Here is a 12,238-nt window from a genome sequence, read left to right as displayed (position 1 = left end):
ACTGATGTTGTGACTTGTTCTTTTGGTGGATGTTTATTTAACATTTATAGAAGGAGCGTCCAGTGTCAGAACCTTGTCAGGTTTCTCAGTAACATGACAGGATGAATATTTCTCTCTCTCTTTTTTTGCCTTATTACCTTCAAGAGCGGAAGAAAAGATGAGGGAATGACTGTTTACAGCTATTTTAACTGAAGTGATAACAGAAACTAACTAGTCTCACGTGTGTTCCATAACATTAAATGTAACTATACTCAGTAAAAATGAAAGGTCCTCTCACATTCAAATGCTTTCATTTCCAGCAAATTTCTTAACATGTGTAAATATTTGTATTAACATAAAAACATTCAACAAATGAAACATAAACTGAACAAGTGTCACAGACATTTGATGAACAGAAATGGAGTAATGAGTCCCTGAACAAAATGGGGGGGGGGGGGGGGGGGGGGTAAATATCAAAAGTGACAGTCAGTATCTGGTGGACTCCAGCTGCTTTAAGTACTACAGTGCATCTCATCCTCATGGACTGCACCAGATTGGTCAGTTCTTGCTGTGAGATGTTACCCCACTCTTTCACCAAGGCATTTGCATATTCTCGATCACATCTGGGGAGATATGGTTACAATTTTCCACTGCAGCGACGATCAGCTGTCCTTCCTGTCTCCCTGTAGCACTGTCTTAGGCGTCTTACATTACAGACATTGCAGTTTATTGCTTTGGCCACATCTGCAGTCCTCATGCCTCCCTGCAGCAGGCCTATGGCATGTTCACGCAGGTGAGCAGGAACCCTAGACATCTTTCTTCTGGTGTTTTCCAGAGTCAGTAGAAAGGTCTCTTTAGTGTCCTAAGTTACCTAAACTGTAACCGTGATCTTAATTGCTTGTAAACTGTTCGTGTCTGAAGAACTGTTCCACAGGTGCATGTACAATAATTGTTTATGGTTCATTGTAAAAGCATGAAAAACATTGTTTAAACCCTTTCCAATAAAGATCTGTAAAGCTTATTTGGATTTTGCAAAATTATCCTTAAAATAACATCTACTGAAAAAGGAACACTTCTTTTCTTGCTGAGTATATAAATGTACAAAAATGTGTGGTGTTGTTGATTAATAATTTAAAAATTGTCATCATTGGCAAATCTAGTATAGTATAGTATAAAATGAATACAACATTTTTAAAAATGTTTTTATTTAAATGCCCCATAAAACAAAAAAAAAAAAGCATCTTTGTTGATTTATTATCTATGTGATTACATTTACATTTACATTTATGGCATATGGTATACAAGGGACAGGGTCTAGATCCACTGCCACCTTGAATGACTAAATGTTATTTAATTAACTAATGAATACATTTATTATTGATATCTTTCTTCAAAAGCTCTTCAGCATCTTAATTGGCTGTGATGCTTTAATACTAGATACAGGAGAGGATCTATAGTAGTTAGTTGTGCCATTTACACTGTACCCCTATTCCCAAATTAAGGCTAATGATTGCCTTTAAGCTGTTCTCTTTTGCTTTACTGCATCAGTTATAGCTACAACCAATACAGTTTTTTGAGAATTCTCTGCACAAAAATGAAACAAGATGAAGTAACAGTGAGGGAATGGCTTCCAGGTGACTGACAGGCACTCACATGAATAGTATACCGGATAATAACTGTCACATACTGCATAAGCTAATACAACTGGGGAATAGTAAATATTGCACAGTAAAGACAGAAACAGTATGCCAGTATGCCTTTTCAGAATCAGCCAGTGGTACATGGGTAGGCGGTGTCTGTGATGCAAATTTGCTGAAGGAGCTCTTATTGGTTTGGGTGAAACATGATGACATACTTTAATACTTTATAAAGCCCCTCGTTTGATACTCACACACGTAGTGGGAAAAGACAGAGGATACTTCAGTCAGTGTAGGAGAGAAAAGCCGTATAGAAGATTACCGCTTCACCATGAGTGAGGTAGGTTCTGTGCTTTGCATGAATTAATGTCAGTTATTTAACAAGCAGTTAATTATTGCTGCTTTTCAATTAATTGTGTAATTAGGTTTATAATACAGTATTATATATGATGCTATATTATTATTATTATTATTATTATTATTATTATTATTATTATTATTATTATTATTGCTATCCTTTGGTATCTTTAGTATCTTTTACCTAGAATGGTGCATGTTACGCTAAAACTAATTACGATCCATTTATATAATCTTAAAAGTATATCCCCATTTACAGGTGAATAGATTTTAAGCATTTACGTAAAAAGTTAAAAATATAATGGCACCACATCAGCTACAAGAGTGAGAGTGGATAATAAATAAAAATCTAAGATCACTGCGTAACAAATAAATGATGCTGTTTTATGCTGACATTGTGGAATTATTTCCCAAGCTTACTGCTGATTGGTTGTGATTCTTCCCCCCAAATATCCAGTTTAGAAAATAGAATCAGTTTTTGATTTCTTTTATTCAAAATACATGGGTATTAATAACTTATTTGGCTAAGTGAGTCTGAAGCATTATTTATTGATTTGTTTGTTTGTTTATTAATTTATTAGAAATTCAATCAGTTTCAATCATAAAATAAGAATTGTTTGCACAAGTTGTATATCAAATCACATATCACACATCACATGTTCCTGGGATAGGCTCCGGCTTCAGCTCAATCCTGACCAGGATAAGCATTTACTGAATATGTTGCCATCACAACACAAAGCACTGAATCATATATATATATATATATATATATATATATATATATATATATATATATATATATATATATATATATATATATATAATATAACAATATAACATATTAATATATTATATAAATATAAATTTATAATACCATCTTTAGAATAAGCAGTTTCACAGACCACAATAATCTGTACTGTAAACAGACACAGTCAGATAGGATGCTACTACTCAAAATTAAGAATGAAAAGTGGATATTACTTTAGACAGTAATAACAACAAATATTTTCAGTCCAAATATTTAATGAGAATATACCCTGTTTGTGATGCTTGCATATAGCAGCCTAAAAATAAAGGAAAGGATAGAGTAAGATCTTTAAAAAAAAATTCTTATAAACATTGGTTGTTTGTTCCTTAAACAATTCTGTGATGCAATGAGTGATGATCCAGTTCTGCCCACATTTACCACTTTTATATAGTCAATATAATGCCATGGAATGGTATTATGCAACTAAATAAATGCATGTTTATTGCCTCGATTTAAACATACAGCATGCACAGCACTTTAAAAAAAAACCTTTATTATAAAACCTATGTTATAAAAAAATCTATAGGGGCAGCTCACAGTGAGTGTCGGCTAAGCACGTTGTCACTGTGTGTGTACAGGTCTATTATGTTATAGTACAATATAGCCTATATGAATTTCACCTCATACTGAAATTATTTTGTGAACATAGCAATTTCTATGTGTCTGTGCAAGGAGTGAAGCAGTAATGCATGTTCTATTCAGTGGAGTTTAAATGTCACAGTGCTTTAATTTATGACCACAGAGTGCAAGCGCAGAACAGTACTGACACTGGCAAGAAATTAAGAGCCCCAGATCCCTTTTCAGTCTCAGGGTTTCTTACTCAAGTTGTCTCAGAGACATTTTCCTTGCCACTTTCACCTCTGGCTCGCTCAATAACGATCTAAACCTAAATTATTCAAATTTCTGCAAAGCTATTTTGTGTCAGTGTCTAAAGTTAAAAGTGTTATACAAACAAAATTTGATTTAAATTGAATTTAACTTGCTGATGAATTTAACTTGCTAAATGGTAATTTAGAAGAGTGTGCAGGGTAAGATATAGCTTAAAGACATTAGGGTGAATATCATGGCAAGGGATCAACAGATCATCCTGTGGTTTCGGGTAATTGGTTAATGTGCCCCCCCCCCTCCCCCAAAATAAATAAATAAATAAATAAATAAATAAAATAAAAAATAAATAAAATAACTAAACAAAACAACTAAAAAAAACAAAACAACAATAACAAAAAAACAACAACTGGATAACCTCTCTAATGGCACTTGTTCGTTAGTGTCTTCTCCTAGCACATTGTACATGCTGTGATGTTGCATAAATTCTGATATGTTTGTTTCGGAGGAAGCCCTCATACTCCCTGGCTGGTAGATGGAAGTTGTCAATGATGAAACTGGAAAAGAAAAAAAGAAGATGCAAAGTTGGGCTATTAAATCTTATTAAATCGTCACCCCCACTTATGATTTTATGGAAATGCTGATCTCCAAATACCGATAATGCCTTGGGCAAAGACAACAATGATCATAAAAAAATGTCAGTACTTGTTATGGACTGGTTATCATTTTACTTACCCAAGCATATTTAGATTAACTTTTGATGCTGTTTGATTCTGTACTCAAATTATTCAGATGCACAGTGAAATAGTTAATGAATATGAAAATTTGATTGCAATTTAAATACCATATGAATCACATTACAGCCCTCTCTCTGTCTGTCACACACGTGCACAAATTACAGTATGTGGTCCGGACTGAGAGGGTGCTCTGAGAATAAATTGAGCTTGGTGATTTTTTTTCTTCGACTACCAAAGCACAGGCAATAAATTTTCGAGCTCTCTAAACACTCTCTCTTTTGCCGAGGCAGTGCAATGATGCAAATCTCTACATTAAAATCAATAACTAATAAATTTACAACAATAATAAATTTATGGCTTTATTATATGGTTAAGTCTGAGTAGTGAAATGGGTTAAAATATTTCATAAGGTATAAAACAACAACAACAACAACAACAAAAACCCCTGTTTAAATCCCCAATCTGGATTGTTTTGGTGTGTGTTTAAAATGCTTTTGTAGTTGCCTTGATTGCATTGTTTTTTTGTTTCTCATAAATTTTTTGGATTTAATGCCAATAAAATGATATTGGATTTGGACCAATACGTTTAATCTGCTATTATTGCACGGGCACTGTATATATAGATATGGCACTGCACACTTTTCCCAACATGCAATTTCACTCCATAATAAATTGAGCATATAATTCTAAAGGCATCTATTGTTTATTATTCCAGGATGAGTTTTATGAGCATTTTTTCCCACCATTCTCCTTCCAAATCTATTTGTCATGAATTTTGCTGAAATGAAGCACACAGACTTTTAAATGGTAGCAGAACTTATATTTAAATTACACAGTTAAATAGTTATACAAGTCATCACTTGTGTCTCTGGTGTGAATAGAAAGCAAGGGTTTCACCAGCTAGGGAAAATTCTGCTGTGGGAAATCCTCCTTCCATCCTCCATCGCGACAAATCCCACTGTATTGATCTGAAAAGCCAGATTTCTCTTTTTTTCGCCGTTTGTCATTTGTCTCTTTCTATTGGTTTGTTATAGGCAGAGCATTTTCTACTAATTTTCTCCTAAAGTTATTCATGACCAATTCCCACCCATCAGGCATCTCTCCCCTATCACATGACAGCTGCCAACCAGGAAGGGCAAAAAGCTATCACTTGCTTTCTCTGAGGCACGTGAAGCCAGCCGACCACATCTTTTCGAACTGCTGCTCATGCAATAATGGGGGGAAACATAACACTCTCTGAGGAAAGTGCCATCTGCCCACTTCTGCATGCCTGAACTCATAGATGCCCATGATTGGCTAGTGTTGCTGTGACTGATAGGGCAGAGACAGTACGACACCCCTCCCTCTCTCATAACACAGCCAATTTTGCCAGTCTTGGACTCGTGAGGCATCACTGAGATTTGAACTCATCATCTCCGGATGATAGGCGAATCTTCATAGGAAAAATGTAAGCATCATGCACTGCATGTATCCAGCAGAGCTCGCCACAGGAGTGAATTGAATGCTGCATGGTAAACTTGGACATATACTGTACAGGGATAGTAGCATGTTCGTTTTCTAGATGAAGGTTTCAGCCTTCTTCAGTGCACAGCTATTAGGTTTGAATGAACGCACATAATTCATTTTAACATTATTAAACCGAGAAAATCTTCTGTTTCTTATAATGTCTACATACTCCTAAGTGGCAAAGCTGAATTTTGCTCTCATTTGAATTTGATTAAATTAACTTGGAAGAAAACTGGGTAAGGATATTATTTGCTTGCCTCAAAATGGTCTATTCCGGTTTTTCATTTGCTTGAAAATAAATAGAAATAAGTCACCAATGCAAGAATGCTAACCCTATCATCAATAGATGGTAAGTTCGAATGGCAACAGTGCCACAGCTATCCATTGCTTGTGACAGCAAAATTGACCGTGCTCTCAGAGAGCTAATAGAGGGTAACTAGTGAATCGTGTGTGTCTGTGAGCTCATGCACACAGAAGATGCCAGATAACATTTTCCTCTAAGTGGGTTACACCTCCCTGTGATGCAGCATGTGAGGCATTTAGAAAAAATTCACTGATTAACCAACTTTCCCTGCTTGGAACTTGTCTTGTGGTAGGGGAGAGTTAGCTAGAAGGTGGGAACTGGCAAGACCAAATTACGGTCAAAATACAAAAATCAAGTAAAATCAATTAAGAACAGCAAAAAAATATAATGTCTTTTGTATAAAATTCAAGGCTGTTCTATGTTAACCTGTATCATGTGTTTTCTGCCTCCTTGAGGGTTTTTGTATGCAAATTAAAACAAGTCTAATTTGTCTATATCGAGTTGTGCCATGGGATCACGATGCAATGTCCCATGAAAACAGGCTTGTCCAGAAAAGAGCTATTATATTCCTGAAGAAAATAATAACTATAGTATAATTTGTGTGTACATGTATGTGGTTGTTGTAATAACTGTATTTTGTGAGACTTGCTGTAATAACCAGATCACCGAATGAAAAAAGGAAAATTACTACAAAGCATTTTCTTTTTTGCAGACCAAAGGATCAGCAGCACTTGGTGGAAAGAGCAAAACACCTGGAGGGCAAGGTAAATAGATACTAAATAAACTAATAAAATAAAATATTAAAAGAAATATTATATATATATATATATATATATATATATATATATATATATATATATATATATATATATATATATATATATATATATATATATATATATTTGTTGCTCATTTTGGAACAAAACAAGGTGGTTACAGAAACTCTGATAAGAGAAGGTTGGCACTAGGCCTTACATTTGTCTGGAAAAAAAATATACAACTACAATTCCACAAAAGCTGGGATTCTGTGTAAAATGTAAATAAATGTAAATAAAACCAAAATGTAATGATTTGCAAATCTCATAAACCCATATGTTATACACAATAGAACATAGTAAACATATCAAATGTTTAAACTGAGTAAATGTACCATTTTAAGAATAAAAAAGGTCATTTTGTATTTGATGGCCGCAACACATCTTAAAATAGTTAATAATGTGTTTTCAATGTAGTACAGGGTGAATTGAATTTTCAAATGACTCTTCAAATTTTCCATCCTGTCCCAACTTTTTCAGAATTGGGGTTGCACACCCCAACAGACTATAACAGACCGTTCTCCTATATTGAAGATGCCATTTGCTCAAAGTGTAAATAATGCTCCCTATTTAGGCTAAAAGTTGCTCAGTTCTGATATTAAGAATAAAAGCCACTCCAGCCCACCACAGAACACATGCACAGTGATGAAACAACTTCCCAAGTAAGTGACTCAAGTGCCACCAGGAAATAGCCATGTGTGCATAAAGTGTCATTTAAGGATAACAATCATGTCCTATTCCCAGTGGTCTTTTATGGTGTCCGACAATGCAATTAAATGAAATAATTGGAAGCCAAATGCTTTCATTTTGTTTAGCAGACATTTGTCTCAAAAGGAGGAATCCATATTTTTGTTATTCAGCAAGTAAAGCCCAGATATAAAACACGCATGTATTACTTATTTTCAATTAAATAAGCAAAGCTCTACAGCAAATATAAGTGAGCTGATATAATATAAATTTCAGGATGAAATGCAGGAGACCCTTTGACTATTGGTTTATGTGCCTGAACATGCAGGTTGCACAGGATGGATCATATTTTGATGATCCTCTAGAGCTGATAGTAGTTCTGATGGATCTCATGAAGGCTTTAGGTTCAGGAATCCGATTTATACTAAATAAAAACAACACTGAAATACGGACTGTGATCTGCCACTTTGATCCATTTACAAGGCACCACTGGCTTCTCTGCCTGACTTAGAGCCACTGACATGGACATCCTGTCATAAAGAAGTTTTTTAAAAAAAACATTAACTTCTCACCTTCATCCTTACTTTATCCATTTCTAATGTTTTTAAGTGTTTAAGGGTCAATTCACACAGTAAGACGGATTTGCACATGTGAGACAATGTTGTTTAGTATTGCCTCTATTCTCACTCATTATTAACTCAGTGCTGCTTAGTATTGTAACATTTGGCTTTCAGCATAACCATTTTTTCTCATTAGTTTAGCATATCATTATGATAATGTGATTTCCTACAGCTGAGCATCTGTTTTTCTAAACAACATGTGCTCAACTCAGCATATGGTCCTAATTTAGATGTTCTAAAAGCCATATGCTAAATGATCCGTTGATAAAAAATTAAACAGAAGAGTCATTTTAGGATTTGCTCAGCAGGAATGTAAAAGATATGCAGTTTATAAATATATGTAGAGACCTATTTCCCTCTGCAGCTTTAAAATAAAAAAATACATGTTAAAAATCTTATGGACTAATTGAGCTTAAACCTACATGGTTCATCTAAATTACATATTTTATTTATTTATTTAATGAAACAATAGCCTGCAGATACAGATTTGAAATGTGTGAGGAACAGTTGCAAATAAATAAAAAAATCAAAATCAAAATATCTCCTTCACCCCCAGATGCATCCAAGAAGGATGTTCCAGAGGACTTTGACATCGACATGGATGCCCCTGAAACAGAAAAGGCAGCGGTTGCCATCCAATCACAGTTCAGGAGGTTCCAGAAGAAGAAGACTGAAGACAAGTCCTAGTGGCTGCAAAGGAAACCTCTCCTGACTGACACACCAGAGAGGTGTGGTGTGATGCTGCATGTGAAAGAATTTCATTCTATACAGACTCAAGGAGTGAGGTGGAGCTGGAGCAAAGTCACATCCTTTCAACCTTTCAATAAATTATGCAATTTATTGGTCAACTATTGTATAAAAGAAGTTTATTGTTTGCACTGAGAATTTTCTTGTACTTACATGTTCCTGTGTTCCTACAACCTGCAAATTTAATAGTAATTTTAAGAAATGAGAGCAATTTCATTGGGTTTTTCAAATTTAATTTTTTTTTTCAAATTTGCACTTGTGTTTGGTGTTACTCCGTTGGGCGTTGGTCCGAATGGATCCCACATTGTGTCATGATTAAGTTTAAATTATTGTAGTTTTACAATGTTGACTTTTTTAGTCAACTGAAAATGGAAACCTAAGGGACATATTCTGGAAATGCCTACAAAGTAAAAAACACTGGGTTAAAAACAACTTAAATTGGGTTATTTGTAGCTAAACGGATGGGTAAATATAAGACACATTTTGGGCTTAACTAACCCATCAAGTTCGGTTGTTCATTTTAGCCCAGCAAATGGGTTGTTTTTCAACCCAAAGTATTTACATTACATTTACATTAAACGCTTAATTCTATTTCATAACTGGGTTAATATTTTCAGGGCTATTTTTACCCTTTGAAAATGTGAAATATACCACATTATAAACAAATATGTCAGCATGGTATCTCCTTTATTTATACCCAAGGTGTTCAGAAATGTATTGATAGAGCTGCTCAAGTGGTGTTTATATACAGACTTTGAAGTAAATGACTCAAATATAATTATAAACTTAATATATTTAAGGCGAAAACGTCAGATTTTGATCAAAGGAGACGTTTAAAACATCCAAAAAACCAACTTACGATCCAGTGGACATTACAAACAAGTAAGCCCAAGCTAACGAGGTGCATTTAATGTCATGTAAACTGGATTGTTGTAACACATTTTTGCTTTTTCTCCACACTAGTAATGGTTTTATGGATAAATATATAGATACGAACCTTGTTTCTCCAAATAAATCTAACAGTCTGTCTGTGTGAAAACCGCTACTTCCTGAGGCGAATTCAAACAGTCTGTGCTTAGTTGATTTGACCCAAGGAGCTGGGCTGAGGCGTCGGGGTACATTGATTCAACTGTCAGTGGAAAGGACCCAGCCACAAACCCAGCGGTTGGGTTACACCAAACTACCCAAAAACAATCCAAGACTGAAGAATAACTCAAATGTCCCAAAAGGCTCAACCCAGAGTTTGGGTAGAAAAAATAACCCAGCATTTTTTAGAGTGTATTGTACTTATGTATTGTATTGAAACACCACTATGTCTCATCGTGTCATAGCGAATTAGAATTTTGTGTATCATTACACCCCTACTTACCATCTACATAGAGACAGTAGCATTCAATTTTGCAAGGAAATCTTTTCACCTTTTCAAAAATGTCCTGCACTGCTGGTGTTGAACAGGCTGAATTCATACCAGTTTCACAAACAACTGAAGAAGGAGGAGGAAAAAAAGACAAGCGAACCCATTTTTGATTGCCTAATCAAACCAGATGTGTGCAAACATGACTAAGGACTTTATTTACCAAACCATTTTCCCTGGATTATCCACAAATAAAAGTGATCTCTTTATATTTATATGAACATTATTATAGAATTCCTTAGTATGACAAATAAAAATGTCTTTTGGAATTTTTTTTTTTTTGAGCCGACACTTTACTCAACATTTCAGGTCCCCATGCAGTCCTTCGAAATCTCAACCATCTGACGAGATCAGAGAAAGTAGACGCACGTCATCCGTCCATATCACTCTTACTGTATTCGTTCGGCTTCCTCTGTAATCTTTGAACATTATGCCATGGTAAAAAGCTAATCATTCATTGATCACATCCCAACATTAAAAAAAAAAAAAAAAGATAAAGAAAAATTCATGGATAAAGAATGGAACACTTTCCCACTGAGTGTTCCGCACCCTTCTTTTTTTAATTTTTTGATATTTTTCATCTATTTTATATAATAATAATAATAATGACTATAGAATTATCCTTGATATAAATTCAAAAGTAGTACCTCTGTCAATTTAAATAAATAATTTTGGCAATCTTCATAATGGTGTTATTTAAAATAATGATAAAGATTCCAAAATGCAAGCTAAAGAAAAGGATGAGAAAGAAAAGAAGGTGAGAGAAACGCTGAGTGCAAAAGTAAAAGGAATATATCAGGGGAGTGATACGTAATGAAAAAGAAAAAACAGATGCAAAGAACATCAATTTTGCCTTTTAGAATTCTGAAATATGTATATACAGGGCTCATCTATGTCTCTGAAAAGTGCTCTTCTTTGCAGCAGAGCTTTTTTTATGTTTGTGTGCTTGTGTGTGTGAGCATGTAAATGTGTTTTGCATGTGCGCATGTGGGTGTGTATTTGTGTGTGTGCGTGTGTGTAAATGTGTGTGTGTGTGTAAATGTGTGTGTGTGGTGCTGTGCCCAATGGTCCATGTGTTTAAAGTCCTGTGTTATACCAGTGTGTAGGACTTTGCGTATGGGTTGTTGCTCTGTTTCAGGTGTCCTCTAGAGTCTAACAGTGATTCCTGGGAACTGCTGAGTTTGGCAGCCTGGGCGAGGTCCCCTGGCTCGCGGTGGGGCAGCGTGGAGGCCGAGCCTGGCTGCCACTGCTGCACCGCTTCCCTGCTGGGTGGGCCGGAGGAGGCAGGTGCAGTGGAAGGCGTCTCGGAGGGCGTTGGGGCTAACACGGCCGGCCGCTTTGCTGTGCGACTTCTCTGTGGCTCCAGGCACGTCTGACCTGTGGCTTCCCGGCCCGAATGAGCTGCTCCCCGGTTCAGCAGGAAGTCCATGCGCAGGTAAGGAGGCAGGTGGACCAGTTCACCCCCTGTACAGAGGATTCAAGGTCATCTCACCAGAGACAATGCTATTAATTTCTTGCAATTGTATTTTAATTCCTTTCAGTACTTTATTATTAGTTTTGGTAAGCATTTGAATATTCATGAGCCTATAATGTTACACTACAGCTACACAATTTGTTTGCATTGCAAAGGTAATAATAAAAGGTGAAAACTGTATCACTTAATGGAGTAAAAGAGACAATCATCAACTTTTTTTTAATCCACAGTAATGTTTTCTTGTCACTGACATTTAGCCCAGTTCTACATTTCTTGTCTAGGCTTCCTTGTAAACATCCGCCATCTTCAAGACTTCTTCACAAAAGGA

General features: G+C 35.5%; 2 protein-coding genes across 2 annotated transcripts in view; one reads left to right on the top strand and one right to left on the bottom strand.

Annotated features, from left to right (window-relative positions):
- The first annotated feature begins 1,882 nt into the window (after window positions 1-1,882).
- On the top strand, window positions 1,883-9,289 carry pcp4b (Purkinje cell protein 4b). The gene is made up of 3 exons (XM_017495261.3): window positions 1,883-1,956; window positions 6,866-6,917; window positions 8,832-9,289. The coding sequence occupies exons 1-3, from the start codon at window positions 1,948-1,950 to the stop codon at window positions 8,960-8,962; spliced, it is 192 nt and encodes a 63-aa protein (XP_017350750.1). The 5' UTR covers window positions 1,883-1,947; the 3' UTR covers window positions 8,963-9,289.
- A 424-nt stretch (window positions 9,290-9,713) lies between these two features.
- The window catches only part of dscamb (Down syndrome cell adhesion molecule b), a 160,475-nt gene continuing 157,950 nt past the window's right edge, over window positions 9,714-12,238 (bottom strand). Inside the window, exon 33 of the mRNA XM_017495030.3 lies at window positions 9,714-11,900. Coding sequence (XP_017350519.1) covers window positions 11,527-11,900 — 374 coding nt within the window. The 3' untranslated portion in view covers window positions 9,714-11,526. The remainder of the gene's footprint in view (window positions 11,901-12,238) is intronic.

This window comes from Ictalurus punctatus, chromosome 20, assembly GCF_001660625.3.
Source record: "Ictalurus punctatus breed USDA103 chromosome 20, Coco_2.0, whole genome shotgun sequence".
NCBI lineage: Eukaryota > Metazoa > Chordata > Actinopteri > Siluriformes > Ictaluridae > Ictalurus > Ictalurus punctatus.
This window is presented reverse-complemented; position numbering and strand designations above follow the sequence as displayed.

Excerpts from the sequence above, each read along its gene's own strand:
- pcp4b (XM_017495261.3), top strand. Across the intron at positions 6,918-8,831 it reads CAAAACACCTGGAGGGCAAG|ATGCATCCAAGAAGGATGTT; the intron begins GTAAATAGATAC and ends CTTCACCCCCAG.